Source organism: Peromyscus maniculatus, chromosome 3 (genome assembly GCF_049852395.1).
Source record: "Peromyscus maniculatus bairdii isolate BWxNUB_F1_BW_parent chromosome 3, HU_Pman_BW_mat_3.1, whole genome shotgun sequence".
In the NCBI taxonomy this organism is placed as follows: Eukaryota; Metazoa; Chordata; class Mammalia; order Rodentia; family Cricetidae; genus Peromyscus; species Peromyscus maniculatus.
In genome coordinates this window covers 152,060,681-152,083,538 of record NC_134854.1, presented here as the reverse complement: position 1 = coordinate 152,083,538, position 22,858 = coordinate 152,060,681, and the positions used below count along the sequence as shown (strand labels likewise).

The 22,858-nt window shown below is 44.1% G+C and overlaps 1 protein-coding gene across 1 annotated transcript; it reads right to left on the bottom strand.

Annotated features, from left to right (window-relative positions):
• Positions 1-14,139: 14,139 nt before the first annotated feature.
• Positions 14,140-22,858, bottom strand: Gabarapl1 (GABA type A receptor associated protein like 1). Its single transcript, XM_006996391.3, has 4 exons — positions 22,476-22,858; positions 18,440-18,518; positions 17,361-17,479; positions 14,140-15,374 (listed from the first exon to the last, which is right to left on the bottom strand). The coding sequence occupies exons 1-4, from the start codon at positions 22,563-22,565 to the stop codon at positions 15,309-15,311; spliced, it is 354 nt and encodes a 117-aa protein (XP_006996453.1). The 5' UTR covers positions 22,566-22,858; the 3' UTR covers positions 14,140-15,308.

Here is a 22,858-nt window from a genome sequence, read left to right as displayed (position 1 = left end):
AAGGAATCAGAATGCTTTGGTATAAGAGAAAAAAGAGTAAGATGTCAGAACCTTCCGTTTTGAGAACACATGAGAACAGGGTCATTTTATAAGACTTAGTCACAGAGGCATGCAATTAGGAAAGAGCTCAATGCTTGTGCTTCATGTTATAAACACCGCATCAAGCCCCTCGAGGAATGAAAATTGCTCTTACAGGTTTGTTTCTCAAGACTTAATGTCTGACACCTCCTGACCACCAGGGCTGAGACCCTGCAGAAGGAAGTGTAAAGAGGGCACCTGCTGGTTACTGAACCTTAAAGAAAAATAGACATTTAGATTCTTGCTAAACTTGCTGCTTTTTGCTTCAAGAAAAATGCTGTAATGATGTTCATGACCGCTTTCACCCCACAAACGTTAAGAATGCTTTCAGTATCGATTGTGGTTAAACTCAATGCAATTATAGAGTATATAGGTGTGGCTGGATTTTAATAAACAGGGGGCCATCCTGACTCACCTTCAGATCCTGTCAGTCTCTTCCACTCATCGACTCCACACATTCTCTTTGGGACTTGACCCCTGCTGGAACTGGATTCCACCATTTAGTAGCAGCATTATTTTAAAAGTTTGCTAATTTAATAAACTAATAATGTGTTCTGCTTCAGGTGTTATGATTCTTATAATGTTTAACCACGAACCTCCAGAAAGCAACTTAAAGAGCAGAACTAAATCCTGAGTAGTGATAGGCAGATTAAGAACATACCCAAATAATGTGGTCAAAAGTTTTTAAGTAATTAGGGCTACATTGTTTGGGAAGTTTTAAGCTGAGAAGATGATGGTGAATTTGTTGCTGAGTAATAATATATCCTAAATAATTACAAGGTGGTTGCTTTTGTATTTTATCTGGAGTTATGTTTAAATTTTGTTCTTCTTAGGTTATTTACTGTGGAAGCTAAGCACTCATTTAAGTATTGATTAGATAAACAAGAAAAGAGAATGTCACCCATATAATGAATGACCAATACCTCGGGAAATTTAATCAGCACAGGCTTATGAACTTTATCTACATAATATTGACAGATAGTGGGGCTATTTTAATTCCACGGTAAAATTTTCCATTGATTTTGGGGTCATTGGCTATTAACTGTTTAAAGTAGGAATAGAAACTACAAAGCACTCCTTGTCAGGATGTAAAGAAATATAGAAAAAAAGTCAAGGATAATAATGTAATGTTCTATGGAATCAGAGCAGGAGCAGGGGACCCTGGATAGAGAGGCCTCCATTATTTTCACACTTGCATATGCCCCTGAGGTCATGTAACAGTAAAATTGTATTTTTTGTCTTTTTATGGATTTCAAAAATAGGGGAGTTTCACGTGCTAACTGAAGGTTCTATGTGTCCTAATTACATTTGTTCATGTACTAGAAATTGAACCTGTTTTAATTTTTCTTCATGAAGTGGACATTGATCAATCTATACCAGGTTATTGCTGTTGTGAGGAAAAAACAAAAATTCAAGCTCTGGGGCAGCAAAGCCCTAGTGCTCAAGCAGGGGCAGAGCCCCACTTGTCATTCCTTAGAACTCAGGTGTTGAGTCAGACACCATTCCATGCTCGAACTGGGCAGCAGAAAGGGCCACTCAGTGGTACACAGAGGTGGACTCTGAGTTCCCATCAGATCACACGGGAGGAAGAGCCCCATGCACATGGCTCAGTGACCATAGGAAAGCCTAAACGGTCCTGGAGTAGACTGGGCCCCCTGTGCCAAGACCTGCCAAGATGTATCCCACAGAGAGTTTTCTCTCTCTTTTTTTCAATGACCCTCTTCAGAGGGTCAAACAATATGTTACTGTACCAACTTGTAAAGTAGTGGACAGGAATTTTATCTCTCCTTTCATGGGTTCTATTACATTAGTTATTAGTTCCTATGCTCTTCCAATTATCAGCATCTATGGTTCCTTTAGAAAACCAAGTATTAAATTCTACAGTTACTTGTACAAGCTGAGCTCCTCTGGATCATAACAATCATCTCAGTAATTGTATAAAATGCTTTGTCTCAGAGGACTGAGAAGAACCCATGTTTATTTTACTCTGTCACTTATAGCTGTGACCCTTCAGATGAGAGGGCTAATCTCCTACCCACTGTTTCTATCTAAAGAAAAATATTTTACCTTCTCTGAAAGTCAAGCCTTTCATGGTGGACACTGGTTGTGGATTCGGCGTGGGGGGTGGGGTCTCTGCAAACACCAAAGCCAGCAAAGTGTCAATCCAGGTGAAGCAAGAAGGAAATTCAGTTCAACATGGCTCCATAGCCAGTGTTAGTTCAAACTTCAAGAGTCTGACACTGGGTAGTTCATTTTAGGCATATTTAAGCACAACACAATTTTGGAAAGGAAAAGTTTCCTGATGATAATTAACTCAATTCCAAATGTACAACAAAACTTAAGTCATGATTACATCAAAACTCTTGTAAAGTACAAGTGACATCTTTCATAAAGATGGGTTCTATACATTAACTAAGGAAACAGATTCAAGGTTATCAAAGTATATGATAAGGGTCTGGGGAAGGATTGCAGGGGGCCATGAGGATGTACAGCAGTGACAACTAGTGTTTAAAAGGTTGACCCACCAGATGCATGATTCCCTGTTGGGAGGTCCCACTTGGCAAAGCCATAAGGTTATTGACTGTGAATGACTGGCTCTTGTTGCTGGAGGGCTTCTCTCCAGGTTCCCCCAGCCCCGCAGTCCCACAATCCACTTATAAAATAATCACTCAGACGCTTATACCACTTATAAACTGTATGGCCATGGCAGGCTTCTTGCTAACTGTTTTTTTATCTTAAATTAACCCATTTTTATAAATCTATACCTTGCCACGTGGCTGGTGGCTTACCAGAGTCTTTACATGCTGCTTGTCCTGGCGGTGGCTGCAGTGTCTCCTTCCTCTCAGCCTTCCGCTTCCCAGAATTCTCCTCTCTCCTTGTCCCACCTACTTCCTGCCTGGAAACCTACTTCTTGCCTGGTCACTGGCCATCAGTGTTTCATTTATATAGAGCAATATCCACAGCAGGCTGTTTTCTGTCCATAACTTTCTTGGGTGCCACTGCTATGCCTCCCTAATAAAAACAGCTGTGGGGTTCTTTCTACAACCCTTCAGTGATGTGTTTTACACTTATTGGGCATGCATAGGACTGGGGATGTTCTGGAAGATGATTTCTGTTTAGGCTGTATAATTTTGATGTATAGAAATAATACTAGAATATTTTATATTACTCAGACTGACATAGGAATTTCAGCCACAAAGATAGCCTTATATACAGACAACTAATTTTGGACTTCAGAGCAGATTCAAAACAGACTAAACTGCCCCTATATAAAATACACAAAGACTAATTCCCAGGTGTTGCTTATTCCTAAGTCAAGGCCAGGCTGTTTACACTGATACATAGCTCCTTACAGTAGTTCTCTTTCTGCATGTACCTTAACCACTCAAGATTCAGTCAACTGTTTACTGTCTGAGATCCTTCATCAACTTAGAGCTATCTGCATGGGTCAGTGTGACATTACTAGCCTAAGAGAAACCACGTGACTTATCTTGTGTTATGAGTATGGGTAGGGTCCTGAAAATGTAACTTATAATTGCCCAGAGTTTGGCTGTGAGACAGTAGTGGCAGTTTGGAGATGGCTGTGTAGAACTATGTGAGAGCTGTTACAGAATGTGAATGAAGTATGTGTCTGTGTGTGCTGAGTGAGAGATGAGGGCAGTGGCAACATAGAGGAGGAAGCTATGCAGAATGTGGGTGAAATGGAGATGTGCTGAATGAGAGGTCAAGAAGCAGCATTAGGGAAGATGAGAGAAATGTGACAGAATGAATGAGGGCAAATGATATGAAGGAATGGTATAAGTGCTAGGCAGAGGGTAAGAGTGAATTATGAGTATGTGTAAGTGTGTATGCTAAGTGAGGGATGTAGCTGAATGGGCAGAGAGAAAATGTAACATAATTGTCCAAAGCTGGGCAGAGAAGAAGACAAATGAGAGATGAGAGAATAAATGAATGAGAGAATGAATAAAGAATGAATAAGTGATGTAATAATATATGAAGGGATATAACAGAATAGATTGACGAAATATGTAGATGTAACTGTGCAAAAGAGATATGTGGCTATGTGAAGAATTTATGGAGAATGTAACAAGTGTGAAATGTAACTTGGCTGCATGGTTGCAACTCTGTGGGTTTGGTCCCAGATTATGGCACCAAAACATGAGTTTTGCAACTCTGAGAAGTGGTATTCTGACCACTTGGGAGTCAGGCGATGTCTGGAGCTTCGATGCGACAGCAGCCCTGGAGGGTGAGGTAGCCACTTAGAAGAGCTGACAGCTGGAGGGTGAGGTATCCCAAATGCCACGAGCCACAAATCACTGAGGACAGCTCTAACAGCTGGAAGGCGAGGTATCCCAGATACCTCAAGCTGCTTAGGGCAGGTCTTCCCTGGAGGTGAAGTTTTTCTGAGTGCTCAGGAGAGTCAGGCCTGGAACTGCTTCAGCAGGGAAGGGTATCCTGACTGTTCAGGAAAGTCAGGCCTGGCACTGCCAGGTCAGCTCTGCAGGGAAGGGTATCCTGACTGTTCAAGAGAGTCAGGCTATACCTGGTGTGATGGGGGATGGTCTCCCTGCAGGATATAGCAATATTGCTCTTCTGGAGAGCTGCTACAACTGGACTTTGCTCAGCCCCCACTTAAGGGGGCTTCCTAGCAGAGCTCTGCTTCTCTGGCCTAAGATGTCGCTTCCTTTGCTTCACTCTGCAAAAGGGGAAACCCCTGCAGAAATGTAGCAATCTCCTCTGGCTCCTGGGAAAAGTGTTACTTCTTCAGCTCTCCCTTGCCCTGTCCACTGAGGGATGTTCCAGCAAGGATCTTCTGTTCAGCTCCTCCTGGCACTGTCCACTATGGGATGTCTCAGGAAGGGTCTTCTGTTCACCAGTGAATAAAGATCTTCACACCCAAAATTCTTTTGAGAAAGAGATTTAATTGGGAAGGAGGAGTCCAGGAGAGTAGCTGCCTATACCAGGGTGTTGAAAACAGCCCACAACTGACCAGGCACAGGAGTTTATATAGGATATCTTGAGGGTGGAGTCAACCAGTGATTGGCTAGTTTCTTTCTGCCCAGGGATTGGTCAGTTTTATGAGCTAGGGGCAGAGATGGCCCTGATTTCAGAGCCAAACTGTGTTTCTTTCACTGGCCTTTCTTGGCTTTCACTGCCTCTAAGGCCAGGGCACATTTCTTTCACTGACTCTGATTCTAGGGACCAAGAGTATTACTTTGATACTAGTTTCAGAGTCAGAACATGTTTCCTTGGTTCTGGGTTTGGGGTTAAAGTGTTTATTTCTCTGGCTCAGGTCCCAAACCCAAGCTATGTTTCCCTGATTCTGAGCCCCAGGTCCAGCTACCTTCCTGCTCTGTGATTAGTTCATTTCACAAGTCACCAGGGGCAGTGATGGCTCTGATCTCACTGAGCCCAAGGCCATGGTGCTACTTTGTGATTGGTTGGTTTCACAAGTCAGTTGGAAAGGGGCAGAAATGGCTCTGATCTGACTGAGCCAAACTCTTTCTTTCTGCCCTGATCTGAGCCATCTTTCCCTAATTCTGGGCTCCAGGGTCAGGGTGGGTTTCTTTAGTCAGCCTCTTTTCCCTACAGTAACAATGTGGAATGTATTTATGTGGAGACAGATTTTTCAAAGAAAGAGATTTTTTTCTAGATGAAGTAAGTGTAAGTTACCATCACAAAGCATATGTGTTTCCTTGTTTTCCCCCTCAGATAGATGTAGCTAGAGTTTTCTCTCCCGGTCCTGCTAAGCCCCGGCAGTCCGACAGCCCACTTATAAAATAAACATACAGACGCTTATATTGCTTACAAACTGTATGGCCTAATGGCTCAGGCTTCTTGCTAACTGTTCTTATATCTTAAATTAACCCATTTCTACTAATCTATAAGTTGCCACGTGGATTGTGGCTTATCGGTATCTTAACATGTTGCTTCTCGTTACGGTGGCTGGCAGTGTCTCCCTGCCTCAACCTCCACTTCCCAGAATTCTCTTCTCTGCTTATCCTGCCTATACTTTCTGTCTGACTACTGGCCAATCAGCATTTTATTTATACAGAGCAATATCCACAGCAGATAGATAGAAACATATTTCTAAATATCCTCAGATAGAAAAGTCTAGCCTATAGGTAGAAATGAATTTTTTCTATTCCCTAGTTACTTTGAGGTCTTCTATTCACAACTGGAGCAGTTCAGGGGATCTGGCCTCCCCTGATCTGTGATAAAGGATAGCACTATAGATTGACTGAGATAAACAGGCTCAAGATAAAAGTCTAGTGGAGCCAGTGTGGACTGGCCATACAGATAGATGTGAGGCTGATCCCAGCCTTCTGTGCAGAAAACAGATTATACATCTCTCCCTTTGAAGAGACAACCTTGTGTGCTTAACATTCCTGGTTTCCCTAGTACTTATCTGCGAGCACAATTACTTACATGCCTCCTATGAACTAGTATTATAATTTGTAAAAATAACTCACTCTCTACTAACCTTACAATAAGCCAACCATGTGAATTTAAGAATATCGATTTACTGCCATGTAATTATTAAGTTGAATTCATTTATTTATAATTGTACCACAATGGCAAAAAATATGGAGTCCTAAAGACTGCCACTGGAATTTCAGAGGAAAGCCTGAGAGGTTAATGTGTAAAACATGGTCACTGAGGAGGTAATCCATAAAACTCAGTGAGTAAGTTAACAAGTACAGTTGGAGACCTCTGGGATTTAGAGATGCCAGGAACATGAAATACCTACCAGGAAAAGCATGGGCAGTGAACAGAGCCAGACCAAAAATGCTATCTCTGCCAAAACCAGCAGGAGTGTAGGGGTAGACTGTCCCAGTCTGTGGAGCCCATATTATATCACCATGAGACCCACAGGCTGGACGTGGAGGTATAGAGTTTAGTAGTTTGTCCTGATGGATTTCAATCTTGCTTTAGGTTAGTGTCTCATTATTTTCCTAGTCTTTCCTTTAAGAATGAGTATTGTCAACTGTACCTTGTAAGGATACAAATTCCCTTTTTTCTTTTTTTACAAAGACTCACAGTACAGTTCTCCTTGAGACTCCAGGGGATAGAACAAAGACTTTGGATCTGTACAGGAACTGTTAAGATTTGATGGACTGAGAGATAGACCACATGCTGTTTGTATGTAAGACAGGCATGAGCCTTTAAGGAGAAGAAACAGAATGTTATAGTTTTAATCTTAAATGTCCATGAAATAAACATGCTAAAGGCTTGGATCTAGTCTGTGGCACTACTGGAAGGTGTTCTAAGGTTCAGGAAATGAGGCATTAAGTTGTAGCCATAAATTTCTCATGACCCCCCCATTTCCCCTTCCCCCCATGGACCAGACAAATCTCTCTCACCAATACAGCAGCCGCAGCCGCTCAGTCCCAAGTAAACACACAGAGGCTTATATTATTTAGAAACTATGTGGCTTATGGCTAAGAATTCTATGGCTGGCTAGCCCTTAAAAACTTAACCCATTTCTATTTATCTGTAAGTTGCCACATGGCCATGCTTATGGGTACCTTCACATCTTGCTTCTCCTGGCAGTGCTGGCATCTTTCTAGACTCTGCCTTTTACCTTCCTTTCTCTCTCCTTGGACTTGCAGCCTGCTTCTAAGATGCCTTACCATAGGCCAAAGCAGCTTATTTATTAACCAATGGGAACAACATGTATTCATAGTGTACAGAACGACATCCCCCAGCTGTTGGCACATTCTTGAAAAGATTAGTGGGTCCTTGGCTACTTCCTCTCTCAGCTTCATGGTTGCAATAAACAAAGATTCTCTACCACTCACTCTTGTTATGTTTTACTTTGCCATAGTCCCAAAGAAGAAGGGCTAAGCAACCTGTAAGACAAAAATCAACATTTCCTCCTGAAAGCTCATCTATCTTGTAACAGTACTTTCTAGTCAGGATGGCCAGCCTGCAAACAATGACACAGAAACTTATTGTGAAATCTTGGCCTTAGGTAGGCTTGTTTCCAACTAGCTCTTATATAACTTAAATTAACCCATTTCTATTTATCTACATTCTGTCATGTACCACCATCCTTCTTCCTCTGTGTCTCTTCCTGAACCTCAGTTATTCTCCCCCTCTCTCTGTCTGGAAGTCCCACCTATCTCTCCTGCCTAGCTATTAGCCATTCAGCTTTTTATTACACTAATCACAGCAATACATCTTCACAGTGTAAAAGTATCCCACAACAGTGTTTAAAATGTTTTGTTACAGTAATGAAAAATTAACACATTTTAACTCAAAATCATTTCACTGAAATAAGTATTCATTGGTGGAACAATTAGTGTTAACAGTTAATAGAGAAGAGTGTAGAGCAACCTGAAAAGCTGAAGTGGATGTGCTCTGAAAGCAAGTGAATTCACGATCATTTACTCATGCTTTTCCCCGATGGGAATTGGCTTCTACTTATTTGCAGAGGCAAATAACAAATGGGCTCAGGCCTTGCAAAAACTAAGCCATAACTTGGGAAGCAATTTTGGTTTGAAAAAAAAAAGCAAAATGAAAAATGTGGGGAAAATACAGGGATGCTTTAAACAGAAGAATTGTGAGACAGACTGCAGTGGCTGAACTAAGAATTAATTTGCAGAGTTTTCCAAGATAACATTGGAGGAGATAACAGAAACAGGAATATATATATATATATATATATATATATATATATATATATATATATATTATCTATTTCCACAGTAATAAAATTCTTAGTCACACAGATGGCTGCCCAGAATAAGGACCATTTCCTAATTCCTTGCAGTTTCTGTGTTACCAGGTTCTATCCATCAGACACAAATGGAACTCCTTAGTGGCTTTAGAGACCCTTAAGAGAAAGCTGATCTGTCCTCCATCCCTCCCTTCCTCTTTATGATCACATGATCCTCAGAGAAGCTGTCTTGGATAAAGACCATGCCCAGTTGATGAGAAGTGGAAGCAGAGGCAGCCTGGGTGTGAGGCGGTAATCCTCAATCCAAACCTAGGCTTTTACATTAAGGTAGAATTAAGTACTGTCACAATTACTCTACCATTGAAGGTTGCTCAAAATGCTCCCACAGAGGTGCTCCTAGAGAACTCATTAGGTAGGTGGGACAAAGAAATAGTCCATACATGGAACAGTATAAGGAGAGGGCTGTCGATGTAAAATAACTCGATGTGTCTGCGACAGCAAGCAGAAATACCTAAGGGAAAAGGACCATCACAAAAGGAAATGGAAACACTGAATGGTGTCAGTATTTTCCCTTTAAAACTCACACAGATTAATCCAAACATCTAAATTTTGCCTTGACCATGGTGAGGACTACCATTGTCTAGACATCATGCATTATGCAGGGAGATGTCTGCCCTAGTGTGGGTGAAACAATACCAGTTTAGTCCACCTCAGAGCTAGCTTGTACATACTCCTTTGGAAAAGTGACCTCCAGCGATGCCTTTGAGGATAAGCAGCTTCTACTCATGCAGAGAATCAGCAGTAAGTGTGTGTGGGGGGGGGTGCGCGGGCAGAGTCTAACAAAGTGTGCATTGCTGAGCTTCACATCAGGTCTTGTGTCTACTTCAGCAAACTCTGCCTCGGTTTCCCTGATCTTGCCACATCCTGCATTTTCCATTAGTAAGCTGTGGATGATTGATTGATAAATAAAACACTGATTGGCCAGTAGCCAGGCAGGAAGTACAGGTAGGACTAGTAGAGAGGAGAATGGAGAGAACAGGAAGGCAGAGAGGAAGAGATGCCAGCCTGCCGTCCAGGGAACATCATGTAAAGGCAGCAGGTAGACACAGAACATGTGGAGACATATAGGTTAACAAAAATGGGCTGAGTATAAGAGTAAGAGCTAGACAATGGTAGGCCTGAGCTAATGGCCGAGCAGTTTAAATAATATAAGCATCTGTATGTTTATTTTATAAGTGGGCTATGGGACTATGGGACTGGTGGGTGAGAGAGATTTGTCCTGACCGTGGGCCAGGCAGGACCAGAGGAAACTCCAGCTACAAGTAATGATTCTAAAAAATTACTTGGGAGAAGATTTCTGAGGACCAAATTGTTGACATCAGTCCCAGGCAAACTTTTTTGTTGTTCTTTATAAGAATGTGCTTAATATGGAATTGAGGGCAGGGTGTGGGTATGAAAGGGGGACTACAAGAATGTAAGAGGAAAGGGAGAGAGTGTGGTGATAGGAAAGAGCAATAGAGGAGAATAAGATCAAAGTACATAGAATTTAAATGTGGGAGTGTCACAGAGATATCTGGTTAAATAAATGTATCCCAAGAAGGAAAACAAATGTGTTTAAATCCAGAAATTACTCATCCATGCATTCTCAGAATCATTTTATTAGAATTTTAGGAGCTAAGTAACTTTCTGAAAGGGTGTTTGTGTGTGTGCGTGTACCATCTGTCAGCTCTCTCCTCCCACCATGTGAGACCTGGAGATGGAACTCAGATTGCAAAGCTTGGCAGGACATGCTTCTACCCACTGAGCCATGCTGCTGGCCATGGAGCTAAGCAACTTTAAAGGAAAGTCCTAAGGACTTTAAATGCACTCTGGTTGTGAACAGGACTGCAGTGTAGATGGCCCCATGATGCTGACCATGCACAATACCTTAGAACATCAGTCACTGATGAAAATTGCATGCCTGCCAAGGGCATGGTAAAAATGCATCATGCAATTACTTCTCAGGGTGACCACTTCCTGCTACTTCACCCTTGGGAACTGCTCTGGTCATATGTGTTTACCAAAGTGTCCAGAACTATAAGAACTGTTAGAGGTAGGGCCTATAACACAATGGGGCAATCAAGTTCACAATAAACGTCTTCTGGTTTGTGGGTAGAGGCTCCGGCATTTGTATCATTCTTTCATTAGCTAGCTAGTTGGCCCTATTATTAGGCTGAGAAAAACTGTTTTTCCAGCTGTTTCCAAGAGAACAAGCTACAGGCAGGAACTGATCGTATAGCTTGCATTGAAATAATATTGAGGCAAAGAGGAGTAGACAGGTAGGCAACAGCTACCACCTAGGAAGAAAATAATTACTCAGGATGCATTGAGGAAATAATTCACTTCAGAACCAGTTAAGGAAGCAAAAAACAGCTTCTGGAAATATTGAGTGGGTTCACACGTTAAAAAAATGAAAATGGCTTTCAGCTTGAACTAAGAGAGCCTTTATCCAGTGACTGATGGAGGTGGATGCAGGGATCAGCGGTCCGGTGCCAGGCTGAGCTCGGGGAATCCAGTGGATGGAGAGGAGGGATTCTGTGGGCAGGGGACCTCGAGATCATGATGGGAAGATGTGCAGAGATGACCAGCCAGACTGTTACAGACCCATGAACTGTGGACTAGTGGATGTGGACCCTTCATCGGACTGGACTAGGCCCACTGGATACTGTTTAGCTGGAACTGTTTGGGGGGACAGCCAGGCGGGGGAGGGGGTGGGGATCGGAATCCGTCCCTGCTGCATGGGCAGGCATTTGGGAGCCGGTGCCTGCGGTGTGTGGCACTTTGTGCAGGGGAGGGGTGTGGACCTGCCTCAGCTCATGTGCTAGGCTCTGCTGACTCCCTGTGGGAGACCTTGATTTGGAGGATGTGGGGATGGGGATGGCTTGGGAGGGAGGGCTGGGAGGTGGGAGGAGGGAGGAGGTGGGATCTGTGGGTAGTATGTAGGGTGACTAGGAAATTTCTTAGTTAAAAAAAATGAAAATGAGCACTTGCTACTTATTTAAATACTTGGAAAAATACAAAGACAGTGGAGTAATGGTTTACACAGAGGGCTGGGGATACAACCAAGAGACAGAATACTTACCTAGTACATGTGAGGCAATGGGTTCATGCCCAGCACTGACAAACAAATTACAAAGTGAAAGCTAGATAAAAGGGAATTATCAACCAGGTTATTTTCCAGAATGCCTGGATATTTTCATTGCTACAGCTGATTTCATGTTGTCTCCCCAGACATGTATATCCATGCTTCTGTGCCACACACCTTCAAAATCATCTCATAGCTATTTATATGGAATTATAATCTTCATGTTAATATTCCCAAAGGGTAGCATCCCAAGAATCAGGGCAGGGCCCAGGAAACAGCACATGACCCTGGAGAGTCACCTAGAGGCTGCTGTTAGCATGCCAGGAAGTACACTCATTAGCCTCATCACTTACATTACTTAACATCATGTTTTGTTATTTTGTAATCTTAGCCTCTGAATACACAATACAGACTATACCTTTAAATAGGTACAGGATGCTTTGAGAGAAGCAAGCAATTCAGCATTAGAAGAAAAGTAAGCAACATTCTGGTATTCAGAAATGGGATTCTCTATCTAGCCTCCAGTCACACAGGGCTGTGGTCCCCACGGGGATACACAGCCCGGATGCACCACCACTGTACATCTTGATGGAGACTTCTACTCTAAAGATAAGGAGACTGACCAGCTATTTTATCCACTAGAGAACCAGTCATAAGAAAGGATTGCCCTTGGCAAATGTCCAAGCTTACCCTTGCATATAGTCCAGATTTTTCCAGCAAATACAGAACTAGACTTGTCACATGGCCTCTAAAGAAAAGAATGACTTGCTTGGTATATCAGTAAACTCCATCCTGACAGAGCAGATCTGGAGTTAGCCAATTAATGTGACTTGGAACATAGAGCCCAGGTTCCCAAAACATTTCCCATACTGCTTTCAGTTTACAGGAAGCCAGCAAGGCCTGAAGGAATTAAGCAGATAAGACTGTGGAAACTATGAGGTGTTAAGGTCCTGTATTCAGGAAACAGAGTTCTAAGCAGAGCACTGGACCTAAACTTAGCTAAGTTAATTAAAATTATGCATCTGTGAAATGTTGCTGGTCTAAAATACTGATGTCCCATCCAATAATAATTTTTTCGTCTGAAAAATCTAGCAAAAAGTGGGACTGGAAAAAGTCAGGGCCTCCTGGGAGACAGTCCCTGAATTGGAAGGTCCAGTTCAGCAAAGGCCTGCTGTTTCTGATGAGCCCAGAAGGCACAGGCTCTGCTGTGCACCCTTTGGAACACCCAGTCCTACTCCTAGGTGGTGGGTAATAGTTTCAAAATAGCTTTCATATCATCAGCCCAAGCATAGGCCTCCTCTTGGCTTTGTCAGATAACAGCACACTGTCATTTCTGTAACCATAGGCATCTATTTTCATCTATTATACTCACTTCAACCCATTTCCATTTTCTAGAAAAGTTTTGTTTCCTGGTCCAGGCTTCCCTCTTTCTCTCAATCCTAACTGAATGTTCTCCATCAGTTCGGTGGGCAGGTTGGTAGAATCCTGGCATAGATCTTCTAGGACTTTCCTAATTCCTTTCTAGTGACTCAATCCTATTTCTCAAAAACAAAGAGGAAGCTACCACCTAGGTGTGGAGCTGCCAAGAATTCAGAGGGTTAGAAATGGAACTAAGAGTTCTTCACTCGTCCTGGCTGTTTGTTCTCTAATTTCCAACCCCACAGCCTAGCCACATAGGCTTCCTGACTCAATGAAAGACCCACATATAGCTAGAAGACACTGAATTGTTCTTGACTCCACAAGCCATATGTCTATCTCCTAGTCTAGAAGGAGTTAGCCTGTTGTGAAGCATAATGGAGAGAATAAGCTGTGTTTGGGACCAGCAGTGACGCCTGGGGCAGAAATCAGACTTGAAGGCTCAGCAGAATCTTCTAAGTCACTTGCTCATAATTACTGGCATATGCAGCTGCCCGCCAAATCTGGGACAAAGGCTAGACATTTGCATACCTAATTAGCACAGCACGCGCCAGCCCTCCACAGTGAGGCAGGCAGACTTTAGCTTTGAGAAACACATGAAGCAGCGACTGGGCACTTACACACCAGGCAGAAAATCATGCACACAGAAACACTTCAGGCACACAACACTGTAACATTCACCCTGGGCAACAACTAAATGAACACATATATGTCTGACCCTATGTAAGCGCACACTGCCAACCCCACACCCACCTCTTTGAAAACTCAAGTGTCCGCATAACCTTCATTCAAATGCAAACCAAAAGGGGAAAAAAAAAGGTGACAATTCCGCATTCAGTGGATTTTTAAGGTAAGCAATTATTTTATTTCCCTGGCCTGACAGCATTGACTTCAAAGTATCAGAACCTGCAGCCGACAAAGCAGACATACAGATTGCTCCCAACAGGGAGGACGCTCTTCATTTGTAGAGATGAATTGAAATGTCATGTGTGAATGCAGTTCCTGCTCCCGCCCCCTCCCCACGTAGCCCCTAGATGAAAATGAATGAGTAAAACCCCCATGAAACGCTGGAGTCCTCACTCCATCTTTTCTGAATAGCAGATGGCAGGGAGGGAAACAGCTGGCCATCACTTAGCATTCCAGTGCGTGTGAGACTGAGGAGCCCGCAGCAGTGGGAGGATAATTGGCAGGTGTGTAATCTAGCTTACCTTGTAACCCGGACCCTCCAGTAGACACTCTGTGCCTGTACATGAGAAAGCTGAAGGAAATGCTAAAGGACTGATCCTGAGGCTCCTGAAATTCTAAGGTACTTATGGGATGAGGAGCAGAGATGTTCAACCCTGAACTCCAGTTTAATGTCATCCAAACTACGGGCAATCATAACCACGTTCCCGCACAACCCTATGTCCCAAAAGGACTCCATCTAAAAGTCTGTGGGAACGGCCACTGCCACACGTGGGGCGGTGCTGTGACACTTGTGTGGCAGAAAAGGATTAGGAGAGGGAGGAATTGGAGACAGAAGTCAGGGGTCACAATGCTTCATTGACAGTGGGTACTTTTTGGTCCCTTAGGTATGGTCCCCTACAGCTCCTAAAGCATTTTTCCCCCTTTCCCTATGTGGCCTATGCAAATACCAAAAATCAAACCTCTGCCCAAAGAGACAGGAGTTGCTGCTGAACTGTATTCTTCTTCTCTAGTGGCCACCTGCCCTCCTCCCAACCTTCTCATGAAACTGCACGAAAACTCACAGGAAGGCTGTGAATGATGTCGTCCCCATCCCGCTCTCACAGCCAATCCAACACAAGTTCTTCCTGGGCTGAGGAAGCAGAGAAAACTAACAATTGAGCTTGTGAAAAAAAGACGACAGTGTGTGCGGTGTGATGTTTTCCGATGTCTTCACCTTGCGTCTCCTCCATGGTTGGGAGCCCTCCCTCTGGTTCCCCAAGTCCCACGCGCACCCCACCCCTACCCCCAAGTCCAGGTGCTCCCATCTGCTGGGCTTCTGCCTCATTTCCCATAGACACTTTCATCACTGTAGGCCACATACAGAAAATAGTCTTCCTCGTGGTTGTCCTAAAAGAGGAGACGAGAAAACAGTTCAGAGAATATTAAACATTCATGTTCATTGTCTCTGTGATTCTGAGTCTTGAACAACCTTGAAGAGGAGACACCTGAGTCATCATTAGCCTCCGTTAAAAGGATGGAAGAAGGCTGGGCATGCAGCCCAGTGGTAGAGCATTTGCCTAGCATGTGTGAGGCCTTAGTTCAAGTTCTAGTACTGGGGAAAAGGAAAAAAAAAGGAAGAAAGAATAGGAAGAGGTATCAACTACATGTTGGTCTCTGACTTCATAAACACAAGTTTTATAGAGAACATATATCAGCAACAGCAGAAAAATAACTTCAGTAAAACATGCATTTTATAGTCAGCTTTAGTCAGGGGAATTTCTTTTTGCAGTGGTCAACAGTGACTTCAGAGCCTAATAATTGGTCAAAGAACAGATTTAAGTGATTAATGTCTGGCCACAAATGGTCTATCTAAACTGCCCCCTCCAAAGTTCAGGGAATTTTGTGGTAGAAGAAGAAGAAAGAATTTAATGGGGGTGAGAAGTCACTGGTAAGGTGACCATGCTTCCATAATCAAACTTCCCACTGGCCTATAAATGACCCTAATGACATGCATTGGGTTGAAAAAAAAATGGAAATAGGAGGTCTAGCTCGGAAGATAAGCAAGAGTGGGAGGGGAAAGAGAGAGGGTAAGGGGCAGGGATGAATGTGATTGAAATATGATACGTACAAGTATGAAAATCAAAAACCAAGAACAGTACAATGTGAGCTGAACCCTGGTAAGCCAGTCCGTCTTTTCAGTAAGTTTCAACTTTCTTGGCATGTTTTCAAAGCTTTCACCAACAAAACATTGGGAAATAATTCTTATCTTGGAAAAAATATTATTCTATGCCTGGGGAAGGGAGGTCACTCAGTCAAGTACTTGCCTTGCAAGCCCAGAGGACCTGAGTTCAATGCCCAGAAACCAGATAAAAATGGCATGTGCAGTGTTCTGTGTGCTAGCAACCCCAGCACTGGGGAGGTAGATACGCAGGAGGATCCCTGGGGCTCACTGGCTAGCCAGGCCAGCTTATTGGTGTGCTCTAAGTCAAAGAGAGACCCATCTCAAGGGAGGCTCACAGTGTTCTTGAAGATGACACCCTAAGTTGTCCTCCGACTTCCACCTACATGTGTGCACACACACATGCAAAACAGAAACAAACAAAAAAAACCCTTCACCCTAGCAAAGAGAGCACAGATACCACAAAACACATACTGACATGCATAGTCACAGGGAATAAATGCTATGGAATAAGGACAAGACTAGAGGCTACTCAACATGTATGTGACTAATGGGGCACAACGGGAAGGCAGCATCTTGTGTGACAGTGTTCAAGAAGAAGTACAGTTGCAATCTTAGATCACATCATTTATATATGAAGTCCTAATTACACTTTTTCTCCAATCAAATTCTCCCTTAATTTTATATTTTAATTTATTCACTGTTCTCAGATAATGGGAACTCTTGGTGGACTTAGGTTTGTTCTTGAAAGAAGAGCTTCTGGATGTGGTTGTCATAAGCCAAATCTGTAGAGTTTATGCGAGGACTAATTGTGATGACAGAGCTCCAGGTTCAGATGGAAAAGGGGCCAAGTGCAGCTGGTGTTTCCTTTCTCAAGTCTACGACTAGATGGGGATGACTGATGAGATGGAGTGCACAGTTCACTAACAAATTATGCTTCCACAGAAAGTAATAGAACGATGGGCTCCTGGTGATCCCTTGCTATCAAGAACTACTTAAATCAGGCAAGATTGAAAGGAGATTTCAGAAGATTAAACCGAGAAGGTGCTCCATCCCTAAAGGACAGGGGTATCTAATCTCCCAGCTTCACACTGCCATGTGTAAGAGGATCCCCATAAATAACACCTCCTGCCCTACTTCCCAGGTGTGTTAACAAACCCTGGAACCAGAGCTGGGGACACCAGGCTGTGCGGTATTGTGACCAAATCCATTACCTCATACAGCTGGCCCATGGTGGCACTCGTGGGAGGGATAGTGTTGTTGACAAAGAAGAATAAGGCGTCCTCAGGTCTCAGGTGGATTCTCTTCCGGATTAAGAAGTAGAACTGGCCAACTACATGGAGGAAACAGAGAGGAAGGCAAGAAAAGAAAAAGGATTAGTAAAAGGGGAAATCTCAGGAAAACCAAAATCTATTGTATCTATCCCCTTTAGCATAAGAACAAGCTTCTCAGAGCCAAATCCTGGGTCTCAAAGACCCAAGATTCTTAGTGGCAAAAGAGAAACTGAGGCCTGCACGGTCCCTGACATACCACGGTGGGACTGCTTCTCTTCCTCCTTATTCAACCTCAGACGCAACATTAGCATACTCACCCAGCCTAATGACTACTGTGGGGGAGTATGATGTAGATCAAAGAATTCCTGTCTAAAACGGAAGAGATCCACTGGACTCTGGACAGCCCAGCACAATGGGGCAAGTATCAGGGCAATGAGTCTATTCAATGTTTAGCCTGTCCCTGCAAACCATAAAAAGCTTCTGGAAGGCTGACAAATGCATGAATTCCAGGGCAAACGTGTCTAAAAGAATTTGTCCAGAGTATCCTGAAATCACCTGGCACTTCATTCAGAACAAGGTAAAGTCTAAATACATGTAATTCAAAACAGAAGATATGCTAGTGTCTTCAGTTTTTGTCCCCCAAACAGAAATATGTTTAAAAGATAAAGCATTTAGATATGAATCTCTGAAATGTGATCCTCCCATGACACTGGGCTGGCTTTGAAACAAATGGACCTCCAGATCACCATGGCTGATTTTTAAAGTGGTTTAAATGACAGACAATTGTTCCTTTACTCCAGAGTACTGCTTTGCTGTGTCTTCATGAGCGAGACACGTGAGTCATTGGGAAATCCAAACAGAACTGGAAACAGAAGGGCACAGTGTGCCTGACTACACTGGCCAGCTCCCTGACGAAGCCATGCATAGTCACAACCCATATGGTCACCAGCTTAGACTTGAAATAAAGATCAAAAATGCTTTGCCTGCAACGAAGGGTCAGAAGAGAGAAAGATTGTTACCGGTGAGGTCAGAGGGCACAAGGTACTTCCTCTTGTCCAGATCAGGGACCCTGGCTTTAGGAGCCTTCTCCACGATGACCTAGAAGGAGAACAGGAGAGGGATGAAAACTGAAGACCCTAGCATTGCCTTTTTCCTTTCACACCTTAAATCTGCCCACAGAATCCAGGCTCAGTGTAATGTTTCAGTCCTTGCTTCCAACGCTCCTTGATCTTATACAACTACAAATGACCTATAAGAACAGTAAAAGACCATTTACCTTATGGAATTTCATTAAAAAAATCAGGAAGTTGTTCTGTGTTTCTAAGATAGTCTAATGACCTATCAGTTTTATTCTTTTTTCTAAAATACCATTTATGGACTCTGGAGATGGCGTGGTGATAAAAGCACTATATGTGAAAGTCTGGTGACTGATTTGAGATCCCTAAAATCTGTGTAAATGCCAGGCAGATGTGTGGGCCCAACACTAATCCCAGTGCTGGGAAGGCAGAGACTGAGATCCTGGGCCAGGCTGTCTGGCTGGACTAACTGAAGTGGCGGGCTCTGGGTTCATAGTGAGAAATGTGAAGAGCAGCCAAGAATTGCACCAGACATCAACCTCTGTCCTCTACCATGTGCATGCATATCTGCACACATTCACACACATGCCTCCTCACATGTGCACACACTTACACACACATACACACAGTGTGGGAAACGTGATTTATTACAGACATAACGTTACAGCTTAGATCTTCACTGCCTTCCAAAGGCCCCTGTGTTAAAGAAGTGCTCCTACCTGGGTGCTATGCATAAGTAAGTGGTGGGAACTTTAAGGGGTGGGACCTCACGGAGTTCTAGGTCATTGAGCCCTCCATGCTCCCACCATGATAGGCTGACTCACCACCGGCCCAAAGAATGGAGCCAAGTGAGCACAGATGAAGACTTCTGAAGCCAGGAGCTCTCTTACCTTCTAGAAGGCAACTGTCTCAGACATGGCTACACTGACAGCTAATACACAGGTAACGTGGCTCAGACTTCAGTCTTTGCAAAACGGTGTTCACCGCTAAGTGAAAACTACTGTGAATTTTTTTTATGAGTGACACTTGATGAGAGCAATGCACTGGATCATTCTGCATTATCAACTATGTCAGGATTTTATAATATCTACATTAAATATTTTTATAACATTTTTAAAGGTTATGCATTTTTGTAACAAAGAAAAGGACACACAAAATCTTAGATGCTTATATATTTACTTAGAAAACAGACTGCAAGAATATTAACGTTACAGTCTTCGTTTTGGAAAAACTCATCTCAGATATGAGAAATGGAAAATACCAAAAAGCGAGGAAGCAGAAACAGACACTGGAGAAGTGTCCCTAGACACTGTGTGACGACCTTCAGGGTGTCTCAGACCTGTCTAGGCTTCTGCACAAGCTACACCTCAAAAGACCACACAAGTAAGTACACATAAATGCCTGGGTAGACAGAGGTGAATCCAAAGCTTCAAATTAAACAGAAAAGAGCTTGAAAAGGAGACTAGTAATGGACCAAAAATGAGGAAGGAAAGAAGACAGGCTACATATGACCGAGCACAGGAAACAAGGGGAGCCCTGGTATTTACCACAGGAACTCTGAGACCTGGCAGCTCCCACAAAGAAGAGGAAAAAAAAAACTGTTTTCTCCATCTGTGGCAGGTGGCTCATACACCATAGGGCTGTTTACAAATGTTTAAAAATAGTGTGTCCAGCAGTTCCTGCTCTTACAGGTTTCCAACACTCTGTTATTTCAGGATCCCATGATCCCCTCTCCCAAGGCCCACGCGTACCTCTTCTGAGGCCAAGCTTAGGTTGTGAGTCGGACTGCCTTAGAAACTTAGTGGCTTTTCTGTAAACCTGAGCATAGTAAGATTCAGTTCTGTGCCCAAGGCCTAGGAACTCTGGCTACAACTCTGCAACAGAAACCACGTCTCTGGGGCTAAGGGTATACCCAGTGATGGAGAGGCCACTGGGCAAACGGCTCCATCCCCAGGGCTGCCCCCGCCAACCCAAATCTCCGCCATTTAGCAGAGTTCTTCTCTCACAACCAGGATAAGAGCCATAGGTTGAGAACCTCTCGGGCTGCAGATCCACGAGATCTGAGAGAGGCTTTCTTGGCTTATAAATTATCACTCAAGTAAAACATTCAACATCAAGCCATGAGCAGGAGAAGAATAAGGAGAAACTAAAATATTCTAGTTGAGTGCAGCAACCAATTGAATGAGAAAGGCTCCTATTTTGAGGAAATAAAGGGATTTTAACTGAATTTGGAGGTGGGTACGTGCCACAGTGTGTATCTCTTAAAGTTCTTAATAACGAGTAGACATTCGCTTGGGTTTCCTGACTGGCACTGGCCTACCAGCTGAACTCTGGATGGCAGCAAGACTTAACCTACATCCAGGACTCGACCATGTAAGGTGCACACTTAATTCTGGTTAATCGAACTGTACTACAAACTGGAAAAAAAGGACAACCTGAAGGTCAAGGGCTCCAGAAGCCCTGAAGCATGGCAGCCAGGCTGAAATTCCACTCTGCCAGCCGGCAATGTCAGATCTCTGGGTGGTGACTTCACTTCCCTGTGCTTCAGGCTTACATGTGTGGCACAAGGATTGTGATGGTGTGAGGTGAGTCTGTGAATATGCAGACAAGACATTCAGAGTGCTGGCTGCTATGTGGTCCACGTGTCTATTAAAATATAAGGGGGCGGGGGCTGACAAACAGAGAGATTTTCAAAGCAGTCCTCCATGGGAACATGTGAAGGAGTGTGTACTAAGAAGGCAGGGCTAGTGTGTTTCCAGCCTTTCCCTTAAGACCCTTGTGTGTAATGCTGGAGAATGGTGGGATAGTTAACTACCCACTTCCAAACAGAAAATGGGGCTGGGAACTTTTTCCAGTTGGGCCTACATATCTTGTGGAAGTGATAACTGAGATAAGGACTGAGGAAGAATCCCCCTAAAAGTACTTACGTATCAAGAAAAATTATTAGGTTAAGTCCAGCTCTTTTAAGTTTCCTAGTAATGCTAATCTAACATCATTGCTTGTACAGATAAAGAGGACGATTTTAAAAGCCCCTGCTCCTCTATAAACAGTATCTAACAGTAATGTCGTCCTCAGCTTCCAATTCTGCTGCGTAGCTTTCAAAAGAGAAGGAAAAAAAAAAAAAAAAAAAAAACAGGCGATTGGGCGGGGGAGGGGGTAAAGGGAAAAACACCCGGATGCTGAAGACTCCCTCAGTATTTTTCTCCTAACTGCATGAACTGGGTTTTAACTGTTTAAATCGGGGTGTAATTTCGTATAGGGAATGGTTCTCAGTCCTCGCACTTGGGATCCAAGAGCCCAACCCATCCCCAGTGCAGGGTAAGGCCTTCTTTAGCATCGCATGGTCAGGGAGACAGTAATGATGATGAAGCAAGCTGACTGTGGCGCAGAGTGTGACCTTGTTTGCGGGGCCCGCCTGGTGGAGCTCCCCCCTCCCCCCCCCCCCCCCCCGCCTCCTAATTCTAAGAAAACGCAGGGTAGAATCTACTGACTTCTCAAGTTTTTCCTCCTACGCTCAAGGAAATGAGGACGAAGCTCGGATTCATGGAGAACCACGTAAAGCAGACATGGATGGTCGCAAGGTTCACAGCACCTGCCACTCCATGGTTGCGCTGCGTTCTCTAGAAACACATCCGGCCTGGGCCCCCAACCAGTCGCTCCCGCACACACAGGCCGTGCCACGCGCACATTCCCCACCTCCACGAGAGCTGAATCCTGCTGAGTCACCCGCCACGCAGGTTGCGCTTTCGAGATGCCGAAGGTGGGCACAGGCCCTGGGGATATCGGTTTGTCAAAGCCGATCAGGATAAGATTCTGGGGACCCTCCTATGTCAGGAGCTCCTATGTAAACTGGGGACCCGCCAGTGCCAAGCTACCCTCCTGCTCCAGGCCACCCGCCAGCGCCAGGCTACCCTCCAGCTCCAGGGCAACCAGCTCCCTAATTCCCCAGCTCTCTCTCCCCCTCCCCGCCCCCACTCACCGGCACCCGGTCCGGGTATTTCTTCCTAATCTTTTCACCTTCCTTTTTCCGATATTCGAAGGGATGGTCCTCCTTATACTGGAACTTCATGATGGACCGCAGGTTTTTCGGGCTCCCCGGACGGGGCCTGCAGCGCGCGCTGGTGACTGTGTCTCGCGTCTGGCCGCCCCCGATCAATGTCAAGCTGATCACAATCGCTCCACCCGCGTCAGCTCCCACGCGCCCGTCGCCGTACTACGTGGCCAAACGTCCAGAGAGGGATCTGGAGATCTCCCGGCCCGAAGGTAAAAGACCACCAGGTAAAGAAATCGGGTGGCTTTCCCCAAGAGCTGGGAACACAAAAACACCAGGGCGGTGTTGTGACATCATGAAGCCCCGCCCCC

Coding starts and splice junctions, on each gene's coding strand:
- Gabarapl1 (XM_006996391.3), bottom strand. CDS start 22,565: ATGAAGTTCCAGTATAAGGAGGACCATCCCTTCGAATATCGGAAAAAG. Junction 17,480..18,439: donor TGTGCCCTCTGACCTCACCG/GTAACAATCTTT, acceptor TCCTCCATGTAG/TTGGCCAGTTCTACTTCTTA. Junction 15,375..17,360: donor CCATGGGCCAGCTGTATGAG/GTAATGGATTTG, acceptor CTCCTCTTTTAG/GACAACCACGAGGAAGACTA.